The 22,745-nt window shown below is 40.4% G+C and overlaps 2 protein-coding genes across 2 annotated transcripts; one reads left to right on the forward strand and one right to left on the reverse strand.

Annotated features, from left to right (window-relative positions):
- Positions 1-141: 141 nt before the first annotated feature.
- Positions 142-11,979, reverse strand: LOC120525059 (cytochrome b5 domain-containing protein 1-like). Its single transcript, XM_039747027.1, has 4 exons — positions 11,657-11,979; positions 10,074-10,150; positions 3,656-3,874; positions 142-1,590 (listed from the first exon to the last, which is right to left on the reverse strand). The coding sequence occupies exons 1-4, from the start codon at positions 11,775-11,777 to the stop codon at positions 1,360-1,362; spliced, it is 648 nt and encodes a 215-aa protein (XP_039602961.1). The 5' UTR covers positions 11,778-11,979; the 3' UTR covers positions 142-1,359.
- A 1,521-nt stretch (positions 11,980-13,500) lies between these two features.
- LOC120526463 (solute carrier family 35 member G3-like) lies at positions 13,501-17,893 on the forward strand. The gene is made up of 2 exons (XM_039749629.1): positions 13,501-13,583; positions 16,777-17,893. The coding sequence occupies exons 1-2, from the start codon at positions 13,501-13,503 to the stop codon at positions 17,891-17,893; spliced, it is 1,200 nt and encodes a 399-aa protein (XP_039605563.1).
- Positions 17,894-22,745: the final 4,852 nt, after the last annotated feature.

The following is a 22,745-nucleotide window of genomic DNA, read 5'->3' on the forward strand; positions in this document are numbered from 1 at the left end:
TTCTCGGGGGAAAATCACATCTCATCTCCTTCCAAGATTTTTTTTTATAATAGAGAGATGTTTATTTTGCTCTTTATTTGCATCAAAAAATGTCATTTATCTTTAATTGATCTTTTTTTGCAGACCAAGTAACAAATCAAGAGCGATCTTGCATTTTTCTGAATAGTCCAACCGGAAACCCACGTGAACACGCTGAAGTGGAAAGGCGAAACGTCACAAGCCGGAGCTATAAATCGTCTGAGTGCATATAAGCGCAGGATTATCCCAACGAAGCACTGACAGCCATGACGTCTTCTTTAATAAACAGACAAGGCTCTCAATATTTTTATTCTGAGATTGTTTGTGTATAAAAATTGCAGCTTTCAGTGATAATTTCAGAGTCGTCTTTGGATTTCAGCTGAGATGGGTTAAGGTGCTGTACCTAATATGAGATGAAGCTATTGTCACATATCCCACTTTTCTTCAGAACATCAGGAACCAAAAAGAGGCTGACAGATTGGCTTCACGCGATTTTTCCAACTACTGTACCAGCAAAACACTTAAAAAGGATTCACATACACAGTGACAACATCAAAACGGACGAGGCATGCTGTATATTTGCTTGTATCGTACTTACCCAAAAGGAAAAAACTGAGAAAACTGTCTTGTATAATCATGTTTTCATTTTTCTTGCCACTGTTTAATGCTGTGCAGGACACCATTTTCTGCTAACTACTTAGTCTGCACTTCACGTCAATTCAAAGTTTACTGGTCGTAAACGGACACTGTGAATAAACGCACAAACTTCATCTACAGTGAAATGCATTACATTACTTAAAGGGACTGTTACAGAAGGCAAAGCAAACTTAAATCACTAAAGTGAGTGTCTAAAAACAGTGCACGGAGTGCAGACATCTCAAATATGTGAGGACACATGCTGAACCCGATCGGCGACTGAGATGTCACCACAACCTCGTTACGGGGTACTACATTCTGAACAGTAAGTGACAGAGACAGGACATTTCATGGTTAGGTTAAGGTACTTTGACCAAAAAATACATGGTGTGATTCTTGAGGTCTTAAATATTATTTATAATAAATACTTTATCATTAAAATGTGGAAGTTTTTTAATTTTGACATAATGTATTCCAGTTGATAAAAAACATTGTTTAGAATGAACGAATAGCTGCTGTATGTCATTTGAAGGCCCTGAATAATCTAAAATGTCTTCTACTATCTGCTTCATGCTAACAAAGAGTGAACAAACAGACGTAAGTAGCGGACTCCTGCAGTGTTGCTTCGGTAGTCATCACATGGCACATAATATTATAATCCTAAGTAAGATGACTGCAAAGTGCTTCAAGAAGAAAAAATACTGCTTAGAGTTCTGTGAGGTCATCATTAAAGTATAAATGGATGGCGGGAGCCCAGCAATCCCTGTCCATACGCAGGGTATAGAATTCCTCATCCTCGTCCTCCACTCCATTCTCTGCTAGAGTCTGGGACATATCCAGATTAACATTGTTATACTTCCACGTGTAGCTGGCTGCATGAGCGTTGTACTTTAGATATCTTTCCAATATCTCCATCATGTTCTCTTCAGAGCAGACCTGGTGAAAGAGTTTTTTAAAAAAAAATGACCCAAAGAGACTAACTGGAGGTCCAAAGGTTCATGGTTATTTTCTGCACCACTAAACTATGGGATCAGGTCATTACAAAGCCTTTTGTTAAATGGAAACAAGATGAATTAAAACAATAAAAACATGCTTAAATAAAATGACAATTATTCTCAAGTATACTGAGAAAATATCTAAAAGACGACGTCCATAAATCAGATCTCATGCTAACTACGTTTCTAATAGTATGATTTTCTTATGTTTAAACAGCGATTTTCATTTCTGTTTCATTGTTTACCTTCATATGTTGTGTAATTTTTTTCTTTTCTTAGAAAACGCGCGGACCTCACAAGATCAAGGTTCAAGCCCTAGTAGTTCACAAGTAGCAGCGGGTTGCTGCACCACATGTGCTGGACGCTTAGCTGATGCTGGAGCTGTCATTCTTTCTCCTCCTATCGCATAATTGATTTCTGCAATTTGCCTCACATGCAGCAGATGTCACTGCTGTTCTTTTTCTTTCTACCTTGTCACCTTCTTGATCAGTTCCCTTATGCAATTTGTGAAAGGAAAGGCAAGAAGCCTGATAACTAGCATGCTGCATGATTTGCTTCACCAGGGTGTATCAAGCCATATCCTGTCAATTTAGACCAAGATCAAAGTTCTAATCCCACTGGCTCACAAGTAATTGCATGACAAACAAACATACACAACCTTTAGCATTTCATATAAACAGCTACGTTGTGTCAAGCAGAAGAGCATAGGACATGTCTCAATGGGGTTGAGCTTACAACTATTACGAGGATGAATTTGAATGTGACACAAAGGCTAACCCTGTTTCTATTTGCCTTTGAATGGAGGAGAGCCATCCAAAGGACTGATGAGGTCACTTCGGCCAAGGACAATAACTAACCCACCTCTTCCATTTCCACTACACCAAAGAAATTGCCACCAACAGAAAGAGATTATCATCTGAGACCAGACCTTCATAGGAGCTGATTACAGGCTCTTTAACCTTTGGCTAAGTGATGTACCCAACGACTCACCATCTTTTCCATCTTTTTTTCAGTGCCTCAACAAAAGACATTAAATGGTGTACCCACTGGTGCACCAACTCTTCTTTTCATTTTGTTGTGCATTTTTACAACAGAGAACTGTAAATTCATGTTAGTGCTCTGAGTCTGTACTCATTGAATAGCACTATGAGAGGATAAACCAAATTTACCGTCGACATCTAATTATAAACAGAAATTATCATAATTGTGTTTGCAGCATTGTGGTGCAGCATTACAGCCTCAGCTGGATGATAAATTGGACTGGACTGCCAATACCGATGCTCTGTGCAAGAGAGGACAGAGCTGACTATACTTACTTAGAAGGCTGGCGTCCTTCAACATCTGCAATAAGATGCTGCAGATGTTCTATCAGACGGTTGTGGTGAGTGCCCTCTTCTATGTGGTGGTGTGCTGGGGAGGCAGCATTAAGAAGAAGGACACTTCACGCTTGGACAAACTGGTGAGGAAGGCAGGCTCTATTGTAGGCACAGAGCTGGACAGTTTAACATCCGTGGCAGAGCGATGGTCGCTGAGCAGGCTCCTGTCAATCATGGAGAATCTACTGCATCCACCAAACAGTGTCACCTCCAGTTAGAGGAGCAGCTTCAGCGACAGACTGCTGTCCCCACACTATGCGACTCTTCAATTCCACCCAGGGGGTAAACGTTAACATTATACAAAGTTGTTGTCTGTTATACCTTCATTTTTATTACTCTTTAATTTAATATTGTTCTTTATCAGTATGCTGCTGCTGGAGTTTGTGAATTTCCCGTTGGGATTAATAAAGTATCTTATCTATCTATCTAAGAACTGGCAAACTAGGTTCAAATCCCACATCTGCTCAGTGTGGAGTTTACATGTTCTACCTTCTACCTGTGTCTTTGTCGGTTGTTCTCCTAAACCCTTAAAGACATGCAGGTTTGGAGATTCTGTGTGAATGTGACTTTTCTTTCTTTCTCTTTCTTTCTTTCACTAGTCTCTATTAGCACAATACCCATAGACTTTACCTCAATGGTTTGCTCCTGTGAAGTCAATGTGTTTATAATCCGTATGAATCTGGTCTTGGCTGATAATTTGCCGATATAATATTGGTTATCTTTCCACCAGGGGCAGCCAAAGTCAGTTGCCCAGTCTGTGCGTGGGCAGGGAGGTGGCACATGCAGAAGTCGACCGTTGGGGATGTAGTATTTTTTGCAGCCAGTCATTGGGTCAATATGCGTCCGGATCTGTTCAAGGACAAATTAATGTAGACATTACAAGAAGAGAATGAACCATTTTGAAGAGCAGAAATTGTAATGACAGTAAGAAATTATATCTTCTGTATCTAAAATTTCCAAACTTTTCACTTCTTTCATATAAAGTTTTACTTGGAAAGGTGCTGCACTCAAAGTTCTATGAAATCGCATTTAAAGATAGAAAACCATATTGTCACTGTTTATTTTTTAATGAAGAACAAAATAAGCTTAATTAGTGCCCACCAGTCCGAAAGAAATCACCCAGTAGACAGCCACGGAGCCCATTAGCTGGATTAGGTGGTTAGCCAAGTGTCTCTAAGACGTACTGGCATCCCTTCTGAGTCTGGTCCCTGAATTACATCTGTTGATGCTTTGATCGGTTCCAGACAATGTGGCTCTGAACTGGATGAACTGGTTTTATTATGGTTGGATGATGGATGGTGTGCTGGTTACCTGATTATAAGGTTTACATTTAATAAAAGCAAATGTCTTTATAGACATGCAGTGCCTTCATTAAGTATTCAGACATCTTCATTTTTGTACATTTTGTGATGATGCAGCCTGGTGCCAACAATGTTTAAGTTAATTTTTTCCCTCATCACAAACTGATTACCTCATAATGTCAAAGTGAAAACAGGATTTTAGGAAATTTGGCAAATTAAAAAAAAACCAAAACATTGCCCATTGACACAAGTATTCAGACACTTTACTCAGTACTCAGTTGAACGCCCTTGGCAGGAATTCCAGCCTGGAGTCTTCTGGGTCTGACATGGCAAACGTAGCACACTTTGGGGTATTCCCTGCCATTCTGCTTTGCTGATGCTCTCAAGCTCTGTCCGGCTGGATGGATACCATTATTACACAGCTATTTTCAGGTCTCTCCAGAGATGGGCACTGACTGGGCAACTCAAGGACATTTACAGGGATGGTCTGCTGACTTTGCTTTGTGCTTGGGGTCAACTGGCCCATTGAAAGGTGAACCTACAGCCCAGTTGGATGTCCAGAGTGCTCTGGAGTGCGTTTTCATGAAGGATATCTCTGTACTTTGTTCTGTTCAGCTTTCCCTTAACCTTAACTAGTCTTCCAGCCCCTGCCACTGAAAAACAACCTCACAGCATGATGTTGGCACCACCATACTTCACCAACTGACTGGTATTGCACGGGTGATGAGTGATGCCTGGTTTCCTTCAGACTCGACTCTCGGAAGTGAGGTGAAACACTTGTCTTGGTTTCATCAGACCAGAGAATCTTGTTTCTCATAGTCCTTTAGGTACCTTTTCTCAAACACCAAGCCGACTTTTCATTTGTTGTCTGGCCACTCCACCATAAAGCCCAGAATCATGGAGTGTTACAGTAGTGGTTGGCCTTCTGGGAGTTTCCCCCCCATCTCCACAGAGGTTCTCTGGAGCTCAACCTGAGTAACCATTGGCTTTTTGATCACCTCTTTTACCCTTCTCCCCAGATTACTCAGTTTGGCCCCGTGGCCAGCAGCGGGAAGAGTCATAGTCGTTTCAAAGATTTTCCATTTATGAAGTATGGAGGGCTACTGTGCTCTTGGGAACCTTTAATGCTACAGAATATTTTTTGTAGTCATCCTCAGATTGATGCCTTAACACAATCCTGTCTCTAAATTCCACATGTAATTGCTTTGACCTCATAGCTTAGTTTTTGCTCATCTGTCAGACCTTCTACAGACAGGTGTGTGCCTTTCCTAATCAGCCCCGCCAATTGTATTGAGCACAGACAGACTCCAAACAAGGTGTACAGACATCTCAGTGATCATCAGTAGAATGGGAGGCTCCTGACTCAGATTTCAAGTGTCAGAGCAGAGGGCCTCCATACTTGTGTCAATAGGAGAGTTCAGTTTTTTTTTATTTTTAATAAACTAGGGGGCTTCACTCGCCAACTCCCATGTTTGGTTTTCCGGATAAACACTTTTAAGATTTTTTTTTTTTTCCTTTGAATTGTTGCTATTTCATTAGTTTCACTTTTATTTCAGAACTTCTGTAAAAACAATATTTGGAATCTTCTGAGTCCCAACGTACTGAATCTTTTTAATGAGGTCAGTGAGAGGTGTTTAATGACTTTGTACTTATAATTCAGGATCGGTTTCCCTGTTTGGAATTTCAGCACAGACAAAACGATCTTCATCATCAGCAGTTAATAATTTTTTTTTGCAAAGTAACCAATAAATGCATGTGAGGTAAACTCCGTTTTGAAATTCTCTTGACTTAAACTTCAAAGCCTTACAATATTTACATACTTCTGACAGATCACCTATGTCCATATATTCGATCTCTAGTCACCTTTTCATTATTTCTCCAAGTAATAATTTTTCTTTTTTTGCTCTAATGTGTTGTGTATTTTCTTTGTTATGACACTGTTGTTTTTTTCTGCTTATATATTCTGTATCTTGCTCTGCATGTGTTTCGTGCCTACGTTTTTTTTGAGTTTTTTGAATTCCAGTTTTCATTATCTCTAACCTGCTCTGCATGTGTTTGGCCCCCTTGTTTTTTGACCTCTTTATGATGTTTTACTTTGTTTTCTACTCTGTCTTTTATTTCTGACCTCGCTTTATCCTGCATTTTTTTTTCAATGACACCTGGGCCATGGTGATTATTTTCCCTTTTTTGAGTAATAATTTCCGTTTGTTTGTGCTACTCTAATCTTTATTTTCTTTTTTTATACTTTAGAATTTTCCTACTTTCATATTCTTTAACTTTCTCCACATGTGTATCGCGCCATTTTTTTTTTCGAGCCTTTCGAATTCCACTGCTTTCATAATCTCTAACCTGCTCTGCATGTGTACAAGCCAACATGTTTATGAAGTTCTACTTTGTCTTTTACTCTCTGTTTTTTAATACTGAGTTGGACTGGATGTGCTTTTTTTCAATTCCACTTGTTCCGGGCTGATAATTAATTTAATTAATTAATGTTAATTCGTTATTTTCTGAATTTGCACCTAGATTCTTCTTTTTCTCTCCAACGCTTTTGAGTCTCTTTTTTCTGCGCTGCTTTTTTCTTCGCTTAGTCGTCTACATTTCATTTATAACGTATTGTCCTTATATGCTTTATATGCGCTGAGAGCCCAGGATCTGTGTGTGCTCAGTGTTTTAAGTAAGACATGTCTTGCAAGAATCTCATGTTCCACGTCATCGCGAGACGGTTCTGGGTCAATCTCTTGGCACAAAGTCTCATGTTTAAGGTCCCCGTGAGACACTCCGTGGCCAATCTCTTTCATCTCGTGGTTTCTTTCAAGTGTCTTCCGTGATCTTCATGTGAAGATCACGTCTCGATGCCCTACTGTTTCTCTCCAGAATTTTTTTTGTAATAGAGATTTGCAAAAATCTCTAAAATTCTGATTTTGTTTTGTCATTCAGAGGTACTGATTGTTGATTGATGACAGAGAAAAATGATTTACAGTAAACCCTCGTTTATTGCGGTTCATCCGTTCCAGACTCTACCGCGATAAATGAATTTCTGCGAAGTAGGATTCTTTATTTATAAATCTAATATTTTCGCAGTTAGAGCATAGAAAACCTGTTTATGACATTCTAAATACATTTTTTTAACAATATTAGAGCCCTCTAGACATGAAATAACACCCTTTAGTCAAAAGTTTAAACTGTGATCCATGACAAGACAGAGATGACAGTTCTTTCTCACAATTAAAAGAATGCAAACATATCTTCCTCTTCAAAGGAGTGCGCGTCAGGAGCAGAGAATATCAGAGAGATAGAGAGAGAGAGAGAGAAAAGCAAACAATCAAAAATCAATACGTGCTGTTGGGCTTTTAAGTATGCGAAGCACCGCGATAAAGCAGCCGGAAGGAAGGGAGCAATGTGAAGGTAGTCTATCAGCATTTTTGAGAGGAGCGTCCATATCTTCTAGGCAAACAGCCTCTGTGCAAACAGCCCCTCTGCTCACACCCCCTCCGTCAGGCAGAGAGTGAGAGAGACAGAGAAAAGCAAACAATCAAGCACCGCGCGGGAAGCACATCGTATACCATTGAGGAGTTTTATTTAATATGTAATACGTGCTCTGATTGGGTAGCTTCTCAGCCATCTTGCAATAGCGTCCCTTGTATGAAATCAACTGGGCAAAGCAACTGAGGAAGCATGTATTTTAAATTAAAAGACCCACTGTCTGCAGAAATCCGCGAACCAGCGAAAAATCTGTGATATATATTTAGATATGCTTACATTTAAAATCTGTGATGGAGTGAAGCCGTGAAAGTCAAAGTGCGATATAGCGAGGGATTACTGTAAAATGATTTCAGCATAAGGCTGCAACATAACAAAACATGAAAAAGTGAAGGGACTGAACACCTCCTGGAGAAACTGTAGGTATGACAGCACTGTAAGTGTAATTCTTGGTATTACTGCGTGATATAGAAAGACATTCTCTAACTTTGTGGTCAAACTCTAACCAATTTTAAAAATGTAAACTTGTTTCTGGAAATGTAGAAAGTGGTGAAAACTATTTCTTTGATTTTTATTAATTCATTTACCCATTCCTTCCTTATTTCATTTTGAGGTCACAGGCTCCTGTCACATGTGCCTTTAAATGCCCCGCTGACTATAAACTCTTTAACCCTTGCTATGACTGAGACTTTTTCATAATTTATTATGCTTATAATACACTTTTACATCCCTGAAACTCCATAGATTATGGTTTGATTATTATTTTGTCTATTGATGATGGTTACAAATTTATTTGATTAGTTTTGTTTTACCATTTAGTGTAAGACCATTTTGTTTTTTTTGTGATGGGCACTGACATTTTGGGATCCCCATTACCCAGACCCAGCTGCCAGTTGTCATTGTCACTGATGCGACACTTAAATATCGATGTGATGGTCCCCTCTTCATCCGAGATTGTGGACAACCTAACTTTTGGTGCATGTGTTTATACTGAATTCTGGTGTTCAAACCTTTAGTGATCCTTTTTTAACTCTGATATCAGCGAGTGTTTAGGCTTTGGTAACATGACACAGTTTATTGGCTAACTAAAAAGATTTTAATTAGCCAATAAATGCTGCCATTTTACTTGACTTCTCACTACATTCATAACGGCTAACATGGTACAGCACCCTAATACTACAGGCTTTGGTAACATTAAACTGGCTTTCAGTTTTTTACCTTTTTTTTGACTTAAGACTTTTTTTGTGAATAAGTTTTTTATTAATTAAATGAAAATGGATTACAGTAAAAGGAATCCAAAAATAAACAATCTTTGGGCTATGTAAGAAGAAAAAACAAAAAACTGTCCTCCAAATGTGATGGCTAACCATACAGGAACACAAATAAACTAAGAGTCGACGGGTAAACTGGCACACATAGACACCCGTTGTAGGAGTGCACAGCAGAATAAGGGAAAAAAAAGAAATGAGGAAGAGTAGGAAAGGACAAACTGCTCCATGGAGTGACCTCCAACCAGCTCTTTACTAAATGAAAAACGTGAAGCCAGTTGAGGATAACAGAGCTGGAAGATTTGTTGATCTGAGATGCAGAACATTCACAAAGAGTAAGGATGTAAGTGAAGACATCCACATTGCAACTGAAGTGCAGTGCTAGCTGTCATTAAACGCCTCCACCTGAAAGAGCCAGGAGAAGAACTTGAGGGCAGAGAGGAATGGAGAAAGAAAGAGTCGTGGAGGATATTCCTGGAACAAGTGGAATAAGGTGGCAAATACTTTAAAAGAGCCAAAAGGACACTGGGAATCTCGCTGCATTCCCATTAGATGCCCTAGCTAGCCTAAGACTTCAAATTCATCTCCTGGTTCCTTCCTCATCCTTTCTCTGTTTCTGTAGCAGAACAAACCTTAAGCTTGGTATTTGAGCCACTGGCCCATTTCTATGGGGGACATCTGTCAAATGACAGTAAGCTGATCAGGTGCTTTAATAGCTTCACACTACTCTTGTGATGGCAGGCAGCACAGGCAGACATCTTTGAGTAGGTTATTCGTGTAACCTCAAAGCTCTTGATTGTGGATTTGGGCCTAAAAATTTTGCGAAAGCTCTGAGCACTCTGGAAACACAAATATGAGAATCAAAGCAGGCGAGTTTGTGCTCACGAGGGGAAAGGCTGCATGTGTGTGGGTGGGATGTGTCTGTATGAACTCATGTGGTATTCATTACAGATAACAATGGACACTTGTTCAAATGTCTACAAAGGACGTTTTACTTACATCTTTGCTTTTTTGGTTAAACCAGTGACTTATGTCTTTTCCTGCAGATTCAATTATAGGTTTCAGGGAAACATTTCCTGTCAGGAAATAATAATTCATATTAACAACTTTGTTTTTTTAATTAGCTCCCAAATAATAGAGTACAACACTGGATACACCTCACCATATCATTGAACATACATAAATATTACATAATTATATTCACATCGTATTAGCAATAAGTTATAAATAATGAATGTTATCCATACCATTTCCTAAGCTGGCCTAATCCTGAGCAGGGACACAGGGGGCAAAAGCCCATTCAGGCACGCACAGGGCAGGAACAATCCCTGGGCAGGGCACCAGTCCAACACAGGAAGAACACACACACACACAAACACGGACACACAAACACGGACCAATTTAGCATTGCCAATCCAACTAACCTGTAGGAGGACACCAGACTACCCAAAGGAAACTCAAGCAGATGTTGGGAGAACATGCAAACTCCACACAGGAAGGACCTGGGACGCGAACCCTGGTCTCCTTACTGCAAGTCAGCAGCACTACCACTGTGTCCACCATCATTGTTGTTATTTTAACATAAAATATTCCAAATACTGAATTAAGTAAGAGCAGCTGGCTAACTGATGGACAGTTATTGTTCATTTAGTTTAGAATAGTGCAGTTAAAGTATACAGAACAATGTGAATTGTTACTTATTTTGTATGTTGTACAAGCTACATTTCAACTTGAATATTTTTATGAAAAAACAAAAAAGAAAACAAATGGAATATAATCAAGCAATCATACAGATTAAAAAGAAGGATGAGGGGCTGGTACATGAAAAAGAAAGGCTTGGGGAACAGGATAGCAAAGAGAAGAGGAGAAGATTTAGATGAAGGCTTAAGAACTAAATGTAAAATAAAAAGGAAGTTAACTGGGGAAGTGCCAAGTGAAAGAGTGAAATATTTCTTTCTAAACAGTACAAGTAATTATAAATTTGTGCATAAATCATCAATTTGTATAATCAGATCATTTACCTAGAAATATTTTTTTACCAAAAGTTAGCACAGAAATAGATATTACAAATCCCAAGTGCATAAGACCATGCATGGCTGGGAGACAAACTGACAATAAGCCATCCATCATTTATTTTCCTAACCTGCTTATCAAGAGTAGGATCGTGAGGAAGCTGAAGCCTCTCCCAGCATCTATCACGCACAAGGCAGGAACAGTGCCCGGCCATCGCGGGGTAAACACGCACATACATACATACACACATACATACATATCAAGGACCAATTTAGCACCTAATCAGTATTTGGACTGTTGGAGGAAACAGGAGCACACCCACGCTGACACGAGGAAAACATGCAAACTACATGCAGCCAGCACACCCGCGACTTGAACCCCTGGTCACCAGAAGCACATCCCCTAAAAATAAACCATACGATAACATGAATATGAAAAAGAAGAAAATGTCTTAAAAGAATGCGCTAAAGACAACTGGCGATAGTCATTAGACTTGCTCTTTATTTTCCCCTTCATTTATTAGATCGCACATAGGTGGTACGTACTGGATAATTCGCCATTCACCTTACCTTTATTCTCTTTCAGCAAGGGTGTAAGGTCATATACTTCACCCAAATAGGAAACCCAGAGATCGTTGAGACAGTTGTGCCTCGACACCTCGTTGGGAGTGAAGTATTTCGGTCGACCCATTGCTCCGTTCAATAATATTTACTTAGTAGTTGCGGCTTTCTAGTGCGTCGAAGGAAATCACAGCAGACGAACTTTCGGAAAGTCGGAGTCGAAGAGCGGAGAACACTTGTGTTGATGCAACGCGTCGCCGTTCCTCTGGAAACGCAGACTGGCGTCACCCGGAGCATCCTGGGATTTGGAGTGACGGCAAGACTTTCGCTGCCGGGGTCAGACAAACAGCACTGTCATTTTATACGAGTGTATAGGTGAAAAGAGTGAGATGTGAGCATCAAAGTAATATTTTAAATGTGTTTGATGTCATTTCGAGATACAAATAAAAACGTTATTACATAAAGATTTCAAGAAAATGACCCTTAAATAAGAAGAAAAATTCTTAATGTGTGACGCATGCCGAAAACACTTTTACATTGAATACTCTCAACAAATTATTTAGCGAGATATGAAGTGTAATGGAATGCACAATAATTTAGGCTGAAACGTGGGCTTTTGCTAACTGAAAGGACCATTCGGTCTCTGGTGTCGATGCTTGTGGACTTTACGCTAATTTTATCGTACTTTTAAAGGTAAATGAAATTCTAGCGTATGAATAGTCTGATTTCAATAGGTTAGGTAGATTTTATCATTCTTGCGCGAAATTTTATATGGCGCCTATCACTGATTGCAGGCTCGGAGTAATGTAACAAGTCCACAAATAAATGGAATCACAAACTACACAAATTACTAATGAGTCTGCATAATAACTCAGATTTGTTAAACAGGCAGGAAACCAAGCGGTTCGAGACTGATTAACATAAACGGAGCCCGACAATGCCGGTCCATTTATTAACAGTTGACTTATGATTGGCTAGTAGAGTTCATATTCAGGTGGCGCCTTTAAAACTTTGCACTTGACAAACAAACATACACAATGGCACCATAAAAATAAAGCAATATGTCCGTCCTATGTTGGAGCGGTACCCAGTTCAGGGTTGCACTTCTTGATGCTGATAAGCTCTGAAATTCTACTGGACAGGCGGTTTTAGGAGATGGCGGCGATCATTAAACCGACAATCAAAACAGCGTCATTTGTACTCGTTTTGAGAGATCATCATATTCTTGATCATTTAATACATAAATGCATGGATTCTCCGACATGCTTAAATTAGTTTGTATTTCTTACAGCGGGGATATTTATCATATTTACGAGATATCTAGATAACGAAAATAATCGGGATTGAAAAAGCAACATGTGGTGCAAAATAAAATGCTTTTGGAGTTAATAGAAGGATAAGCTCAGCCTGGCATGTTAACTGGCATTCATTCTATTGACAGGGAACATTGTGTTTGAAATAAAGAGGCCAGCGTATCTAATTCATTCAAAACAAGCCAATAACTCAAGATAGTATGACTCCATAATCCGATGGATTGAATAAAACGATTGACAAAATACGACTGGGATGTTTTATGGTGTGAATATGGCTAAAAGAAACCAAAATGGGAAACTGGTGTTGCATCACCAAAGTACGTTACAAAATGCCCCTTTTGTGCATGAAACTCTCAGTCCTGGTCTTGTTGAACAGTCGCGAGAATGAACGATCCGTCGTTCCAGGTGGCAATTAATTCTGTCTGTCAGAAAAATATAAATCTCTGTGCATTTCATAGGAGACGTGCCACTTTATGTCGATGGCCATGAGACTCCCAATCATCTGCCCGATCGCTGCATCTGTCAGCTGGCTGCGCAGCAATGTCGATCAAACCAGCGGAAAGTCCTCGAACGCCGACCAGGACGGGATACGCACGCCTTGAGCAGAACAGCGAAGCCGACAGGTGGGCGGGAACATCGCGTCTTCGTGCCGCAATGTTGGGGGGAAGGGGTTGCTAATACTGATATCTACTAATTTCTGATAGGCGGGCGTTGATATAAACCCATATCATGTAAAAACATACGACATTTGACAAATGAGAGGAGACCTCAGTCCTTCAAGCTCGTTTGTTAAGCTCGTAGCTAAGCTGCCCTGATATCTCATCTACTTGTTTAAAGGTTGTCAGGGTTTGAGCTTCAACAAATTGTGGATTTGAGGTTCCATCGCTTAGCCCGTTGAGCACGGAATGACCACGACTTGGAGATCAAATCCAGCTATAAAGTTTATTACAGACGAAGCCAGAACAGATTACACGTCAAATAAAGCTCGATTGATTTTTTGATTTACACCAGATACAGTATTCCAGAGATCGCCATCTTTGCAATAAATCACATATTTTATATAATCGTATAACTGCACCTTAGAAATCCAGCTGCAGCCGTAGAAGGAGAGGGGCGGAGACTGTGGAATAAAAAGTTGGAAACTGACGCGCTTTTTTCCAGTTGGGTTGCTGTGATGTTACAAGTTCGGCGCGCTGCTGAAATTGTCTACTTGCTGTATTCGCCAGCTACTTACTTGGATTTCCATTCAGATTCTGCTGTAATTTGCACATTTACTAAGTAGATATCACAATGAAACATTTTTTTCAACAGCCAGTATTTGAAACTGTGAACTGCCACATCCTCATCAATTGCTCTGGCCTTGTCGTTTTCATTTGTACACCGTTTTACAATAATGACACGGTTATATGGAAAAACGTGTTACTCTGCATTTATATTGAATTACAACAGTTGTAACTGTCGAATTTCTTTATCTGTGGTCATCTGAACACGGCACCTTTGAGGACATGGTTAACTGGATATCACATTCTGCTACATTGGAACAGACTTTTGTTTTGTACACCATCTCACAATAATGACCCTGGCAAATGAAAATTAATATACTCCACTGAAACTGTTTTTTTTTTTTTTTTGGTAGCCCTCGCTTATTTGTGGCCCTTTAAACATGATACTTGTGAACATCTGGCCAACCAATGCATTATATTCTTATATAGTGCCATTGCTTTATCTATTCTTTTGTACATCATTTCACAATAATGACAAACGGATATGGAAATACACTTGTTCTGCTACATTCCAAGAAATTTGATTGTGTATGTTTTTATTTGTGGTCTTTTAAATTTGATAATTGTAAACTTCTGGCCAATTGACACACTACAGTCTGCTAAATTGCTATGTCTTTATCCTACGTGCCATCTGACAACAATAACAAAGGACTATGAAAACACATGTGCTCTGCTTTGACACCATGTCCAGGGTTGGTAACCCATGCTAGCTAGAATAGGCTGCAGCACCAACTGCAACCCTGGTCAGGGTTAGGAGGTTTAGAAAATGACATGTCGTGTGTTGTGCTATCAACAAACAGAGAAACATTCAATTATGGATTAGTTTACGGCTTTAAATTTAGCCCGACAGAGGCCACTAATATATTATGTATTCAGTATATTCTGTGAATTTCCCCTTGGGATTAATAAAGTATCTATCTATCTATCTATCTATCTATCTATCTATCTATCTATCTATCTATCTATCTATCTATCTGTCTGTCTGTCTATCTATCTATTCCTTATTTACATGTCAGATAAACACTTCTGTGGGCAAACAGATCCTCAGTTGTCTGGCTGTATTACGAAGGGACGTTCAAAATGTTTCTGCACTTTTTATTAAGAATTTCAAAAACAAATGACATCACTTTTCTACATAGTCACACCTTCGTTTGCGATGCAAGTTTCCCAGCGTCGTACAAACCTTTTAATGCCCATTTACTTCTCCTCCCGCCTTCACTGTTTCCAACGAAAATATAAAAGTGCAGAAACGTTTTGAATGTCCCTAGAGCTGCAGAGTCAAATGTCCACGGTTTAGGCCAGAATGTTCTGCATGTGAACACAGCGGTGCGGCAATCTGAGCAAATATGCACCTTGTTGAATCCATACTTGAAATAATTCAGGCTGTCAAAAATAGGGCCTACCCAGTGGTAAACATGCTGGTGACCTGTGAATGTACAAAGAGGCCACATTACTGGTCCACTTCACCGCAGTGACCATGACTGTGTTTACACACACTGTAATAACCCAGTTAGTCACAGAAACCCAGTTTCAGAAGTGACATGTAGACTCATATTTTGGTTAGAAAAACTGGGTTATTGGTCTGTGAGAAACCAGTTGAAGACATAAAGATTTCTCAGTGTGTCATTTGGTCATATAAACTATAAACCTGGTTAGACTTATTGATTTTATAGTCTGAGCATGTCCATCTGCTCTGCTTGATTGCACAGGTCTTTGCTTCACACATGTTTCCAGAAGCCACGCATAGACAACAGTAGATGAGTCCACAAAGATTAATTTTGTGAGCAAATGCTCAGTTGATTGTATTATTCCTTCACCTGGTTGACATGATCTGTCACAATAGTTTAGAAATTGCTAAATTTATGTTGGTGAGCTGAACGTACGGTGCTAAGCTTCGTGGCATAATCTCGGGAGACACAGGTTCCGTGCTTGTTTAATTGGATTCTTGACAGCAGATGATGATGTTTAACTCTTTTTCTTGCGCAGTTTAATGACGTCTGAACATTTTTCCAAAGGAGAACTCCGTTAGGGGACCCACGCATGTAAATGGGGGCTACTTAATTTTTGCCTTAACTCAGCGTTTCTCAACCTTTAAGTATTTGTGACCCGAGTTTTCATAACAGTTTTAATCACACCCCCCTAACTTTTTTTGAAAGGAGCCCACTAATACCAATTTGTTCTTTTTTAATTAATGATATATCATAGATGCATATTTTATTATACCTACTTAACTTTTATTGACATTTATCCAACTCTATATTTATTTTTCTAGTATGTAATGTAGTTTAAGTTAATTTGTTTTGGTTTCAATAGATGTATTATTCATATTTTCGATTCTTGTTTTCTTTTTTTCGCATTTCTTCGCATCCCCACAAATTGAGAACCACTGCCTTAACTGGATTACTCATTTTATCCCAGTTTTGTGTGTGCATGTGATTCTGAGTCCATCACAATTCTCCAAATGAAGAAATCCGAAAACATTTGCTGTTTCTGCCAAATAAATACATAAATGTGATTTGTCCTTGTTTTCCAGTCAATCTGCCACTGATGCCTGGACTGTGGAGGTCATAACAGACGAGGAGGAGTGGTCATATGACTTTAACTCATCAGTTGAAGAGTCCGAAGGTGAAGACAGGAGAGACACCCCGGTGAAGAAGCCTTCCCATTGCTGTAAGCTCTTCAGCTCCACGAAAGGGATCCTGGCAGCGCTGCTGGCCAGTGGGGTGCTGTCGGGATTCATCCCCATCCTGATCAGACTGCCTGAAGACTCCGAGAACATCTCAATGCTGCAGATCCTCCTGCTCTGTTCCCTCCTTCACCTTTTGGTCTCCATCTTCCTGCTGTGTCACCGCAAGAACCGGACTTGGATGTGTTTGGGCCCCAAACAGACTTGGCCACGTGGTCTCATTTTCAGCCTCATCCAGCTCATTTGTATGGGCTGTGCATACACCTCCTTCACAGACGTGCCTATGGGCCTCACGACCACTGTAACAAAAGGTTCTTACGCAATCTCGTCTACGGTCATAGTGCTGTGCATTGCTAATTTCAGCCTTTCTGCTTGCACCTACATGGGGCTCTTTTGTACTTTATTGGGTCTGCTCATCTCAACGCTCCCAGGCTTCATTCACAGTCACTCCAACCTTGATTTGAATGTCTTCTTAGGGTACACCTTAGCCTGCCTGGGGGGAGCGGCCCGATCCGTTGGTTTGAGTATTTTTCAGTCCTTCACACACAAGGCCAAATTTCATGGGGCTCTCGTTTTGTTTGGAGTAGTGGGCTGCTTGATCTGTGGTCCTGCCCTTCTGTTTATCCCACTGGTCTGGCCAGGTAGGGTCATATCCTGGGTTTGTATGCTCACCATTGCTCTCTTGGGACTTGTCATATTCATGGCTTCCAACTATGCTGTCACCATGATTCACCCTGTCCTGGTGTGTGGCCTGCTGCAGTCCGAAGTAGTGACCTCCTTCATTATCCAGTCAGTCACACTGAAGGATCCGGTTGGGGTCCCTGAAATCATTGGAAGCTGTGTGACTGCAGTGAGCTTCGTACTCTTGATTGTTGAAAGTATAAAGCAGGATGCTTCCCGAAAAAACAAGAATCCCCATGATGGGTCAGAAGAGAAGAAATCACTCATCCCAGCCAGTATGTAACACCTAGAAGGTTCAGCAGACAGTCCTTTCTTATTGGGTGGACATGACTGGAACGATCCACTTAATGGACAACAATGGCAATGGCTTTAAAGTGATGGACACAAATGTGTTTATCTCATGTTGAAGTCATCTCTCATTTCTGGCTGTAGGGGTCCAAGGATTAAATTCACTTGGCCTTCCTTAACATTGTGGGGTCCATTGTGGAATCTGGTATTCTCCATGCAGTGCTCCTCCTCAGAACCCATATTAGGGTCCCTGCGTGTTGATAGCAAGACTTTTTAAGAAAAGGATGCAGCTTCTGTGAGTTCAAAGTAAGTTTTTTGTCCACCAAAACAGTTAAGTAATTGAACCCCATCAGTCCACCTCAACACGACAACTGAGTGTGAATTGTGGGTCCTCTTCCATGTTCCTCTAACTTCTGAAATTCATTCCGAGCTAAAGGTGAGCTGGTGTTACAAGAGTTTCCTACTGTCCTTTGAACTGTTAAATTTATAACCAGGTTTGAGCCACTAGTTCAAATAAATACTTGCAAACAATAACACAGTTTGTGTGAATTTTATATTGTGTCTTTCACAGTTCCCACATAGGGCTTGTAAGAAATGAGGGTGAAAGTGCGAGCGAGTAGAACCTGTGACGGATGGCTTGGCTCCCTCCAGGTATTTCAAGCTGCTGCAACTGCAGACAGCTGACACATGATGGCGCTATAGTTTTTGAACAATCTTTATGAGCTGTTTATTGGGATGATTGTAATTAGGGTAAGTTGGAGTCTGAGAAACATCGGGAAAAAGATAAGGAGCGGAATTATTCAAGTTACAGCTTAATAGACTCCAGAGTGTCCATTGTGAAAGTAAGGGGTCAGTAATGACTTAACCAAAGATAAAATAACCACCTCAGATGTGTCGTTCCCCCAATTAGACATGTCGAATTCTCAAGTTTACTTAATCCTATTAGGGGCTGGTGTGAAAACAGTGAATGTGAAAAGACAGTTGGGGGTTCCAGGCTGGGAATCCATGCTTAATAAGCATGGAGCTAAACAAAAAACCCAAATGTTAGACATGTTCTGATGAGAGCAGGCCATTCAGCCCAGCAACGGTCACCATTCATACCGATTTATAGAACAAAATCAAATTATGGAAGGAACTGCATGTTTTCTGCAGAGAAATGTCTCAGAACCATGTTCTCGAGGCCGAAGTTGGTCAAACTGTAACACTCCAAGTTTAGGCAATCCACAAATCAAGAGGTGTAAGACCAGCCCTCCCAGGTGAAAGTTGTCGTAGGCATGTCAGTTACACAAACATGTTCAGCACCACAATCAGCTGATGCTGGTACCTCATTTTTGTTTTCGATCTTGATGTGCATATCACTTGCATCAAAATCCGAGCCCGACAAGTCAGAATCCAATTCAGCGTTAAAATGGAAAACGTCATGCATGGAGTGTTTTGGTTTGTGCTTTCGCATCAATCTCACGCCAGATGCCAATGCCATTTTTGCCACTGTTTGTTCATCACTACTCATGTGAGCACAGGGAATCTTGTTCAAACCACTGACGCTAACTTTCCTTCTACCAAAGAAAGTCGAACAATAACGTAACATTGGGTTTTGTCACTGTTTACAGTTCATTACTGCCATCAGCCCCCCCTGTTGACAAAAGTCGACATCCGCCCTGGTGGACAGTCTGCTGTGGAGCTGTGGCTGCATGCCACTTTTTGACTGTTCCTAAAAATGCTGGATATGGAGTGTTGCACTGTACAGCCTTGATTCCAGTCTGCCTTGAAGCTTCAATTAAGCATGTTCACACTTTTAAAAAATTTAACACAAAATTTAACACTTGAACAATATCTACAAAGCTGCTCTCCATAAAACTTACAGACAAGGACAAATGTGTTGGTCACCTGACTGCTCATTGAAGACGCGCTGTATGCCTTCTGAAATGTGATAAAATGAGAAGCGATTGTCGCCTGTGTACCTGCATGTCTTTGATATGTCAAGTAGAGCAAAACAAGTGTGAAAAGAGATCAGGTGTTGCTTACTCCACAAAGAGATTCTAAAATGGCCTGGGCACAATTGTTGGTACCCTTAGAAAAGATTATAAATAATTTGCATAGAGCGATTTTTCTCAAAGTAGCCATTTTCTTTAAATAGTATCACACTTGTCTCCAGTTGTGCATTAGTCATTCATATCATTTAAATTTAGAAACGCAGTCATTCTGCTGTTTGGTATCATTGTGTGTCCCACACTGAACATGCACCACAGAAAGCAAACGAGAGAGTTGTCTGAAGAGATCAGAAACAGTAAAGACCAGCATGGCAAAGGCTAGAAGACCACTTCCAAGCAGCTTGATGTTCCTGTGACAAAAGTTACAAATATTATTAAGATGTTTAATGTCCATGGGACTGTAGCCAACCTTCCTGGACATGCCTGCAAGAGGAAAATCGACGAAGGATTGTGAGAATGGTAGAGAAAAAGCCAAAGACAACTTCCAAAGAGATTCAAGCTGAGCTGCAAAGTCAAGGTCCATCAGTGTCTCATCATGCCAACCATCAATTTATTGGTAAAAGTGGACTCAATGGAAGGAGACCCAGGATGACTTCACTGTTGAAAAAACAAAAAACATCAAAAAGCCAAACTAGAATTTTCTAAAATGCATATTGACAAGCCACAGTGCTTCTGGGAGAATGTCCTTTGGACAGATGAGACCAAACTTGAGCTTTTTAGCATATCCCATTAGCTCTATGTAGACAACCATAAAATTAAGCTTTCAAAGAAAAGATCACCATACCTACTGTTGTGGGGTACAAAATCTGTCCATATTTTCATGATATTTTGTTCAAGACAAAACAACAGATGAACTTAAATACAGGTCACATGCATGGACAGTTAACTTCAAAGGCAATCTGTTTTCCTGAATTGTACCAGTATCAGTACCTTCTGTTTGAACCAAGCAGAAATTCAGGAGACGCCTCAAGCTGTATTGAGGGAAAAGCAAAGGGTAATAAATACCACACTGCTTTTAACTTTCTATGCTTTGTCTTAATGTCTACTGTAGAGTAATTGAAGTAATAAGGTAGATTTCTTTGAGCACCTGGTACAGCTAGAAGTCTGCCATACACTCACTGCTGCAAGGTTTATTAAAGGCTAAGTACAGCGCATCACTTTTTCCACATTTTGTTATGTCACAGCCTTATTCCAAAATGGATTAAATTCATTTTTTTCCTCAGAATTCTACACACAACACCCCATAATGACAGTGTGAAAAAAGTTTACTTGAGGTTTTTGCAAATTTATTAAAAATAAAAAAACTGAGAAGTCACATGTACATAAGTATTCACGGCCTTTGCCATGAAGCTCAAGATTGATCTCAGGTGCATCCTGTTTCCCTGATCATCCTTGAGATGTTTCTGCAGCTTAATTGGAGTCCACCTGTGGTAAATTCAGTTGATTGGACATGATTTGGAAAGGCACACACCTGTCTATAGAAGGTCCCACAGTTAATAGTTCGTGTCAGAGCACAAACCAAGCATGAAGTCAAAGGAATTGTCTCGAGGCACAAATCTGGGGAAGGTTACAGAAACATTTCTGCTGCTTTGAAGGGCCCAATGAGCACAGTGGCCTCCATCATCCATAAGTGGAAGAAGTTTGAAACCACCAGGACTCTTCCTAGAGTTGGCTGGCCATCTAAACTGAGTGATCAGGGGAGAAGGGCCTTAGTCAGGGAGGTGACCAAGAACCCGATGGTCACTCTGTCAGAGCTCCAGAGGTCGTCTGTGGAGAGAGGAGAACCTTCCAGAAGGACAACCATCTCTGCAGCAATCCACCAATCAGGCCTTTATGGTGAGTGGCCAGACGGAAGACACTCCTTAGTAAAAGGCACATGGCAGCCCGCCTGGAGTTTGCCCGAAGGACTCTCAGACCATGAGAAACAAAATTCTCTGGTCTGATGAGACAAAGATTGAACTCTTTGGTGTGAATGCCAGGCATCATGTTTGGTGGAAACCAGGCACCGCTCATCACCAGGCCAATATCATCCCTACAGTGAAGCATGGTGGTGGCAGCATCATGCTGTGGGGATGTTTTTCAGCAGCAGGAACTGGGAAACTAGTCAGGATAAAAGGAAAGATGACTGCAGCAATGTACAGAGACATCCTGGATGAAAACCTGCTCCAGAGCGCTCTTGACCTCAGACTGGGGTGATGGTTCATCTTTCAGCAGGACAACAACCCTAAGCACACAGCCAAGATATCAAAGGAGTGGCTTCAGAACAACTCTGGGAATGTCCTTGAGTGGCCCAGCCAGAGCCCAGACATGAATCCGATTCAACATCTCTGGAGAGATCTTAAAATGGCTGTGCACCGATGCTTCCTATTCAACCTGATGGAGCATGAGAGGTGCTGCAAAGAGGAATGGGCGAAACTGGCCAAGGATAGGTGTGCCAAGCTTGTGGCATCATCTTCAAAAAGACGTGAGGCTGTAATTGCTGCCAAAGGTGCATCGACAAAGTATTGAGCAAAGTCTGTGAATACTTATGTACATGTAATTTCTCGTTTTTTTATTTTTAATAAATTTGCAAAAACCTCAAGTAAACTTTTTTTCATGTTGTCATTATGGGGTGTCGTGTGTAGAATTCTGGAGAAAAAAAATTAATTGAATCCATTTTGGAATAAGGCTGTAACATAACAAAATGTGGAAAAAGTGATGCGCTGTGAATACTTTCTGGATACACTTGAAGCGCTAAGAGAGTGACAGGCTGTGTTATTCCTAAGATACTTGTGTAGTTTAAAGTGCTAGAGGTTACCCAGCTCTGTGTGTGTCATTCATAGGGCACTGTTGAGTTTCTGTGTGTATGTGCATATC

Source organism: Polypterus senegalus, chromosome 3, assembly GCF_016835505.1.
Source record: "Polypterus senegalus isolate Bchr_013 chromosome 3, ASM1683550v1, whole genome shotgun sequence".
NCBI lineage: Eukaryota > Metazoa > Chordata > Cladistia > Polypteriformes > Polypteridae > Polypterus > Polypterus senegalus.

Coding starts and splice junctions, on each gene's coding strand:
- LOC120525059 (XM_039747027.1), bottom strand. CDS start 11,777: ATGGGTCGACCGAAATACTTCACTCCCAACGAGGTGTCGAGGCACAAC. Junction 3,875..10,073: donor TTAACCAAAAAAGCAAAGAT/GTAAGTAAAACG, acceptor GTCCTTGAACAG/ATCCGGACGCATATTGACCC. Junction 1,591..3,655: donor CACAGGAGCAAACCATTGAG/GTAAAGTCTATG, acceptor CTCTTTCACCAG/GTCTGCTCTGAAGAGAACAT.
- LOC120526463 (XM_039749629.1), top strand. CDS start 13,501: ATGTCGATCAAACCAGCGGAAAGTCCTCGAACGCCGACCAGGACGGGA. Junction 13,584..16,776: donor CAGAACAGCGAAGCCGACAG/GTGGGCGGGAAC, acceptor CTTGTTTTCCAG/TCAATCTGCCACTGATGCCT.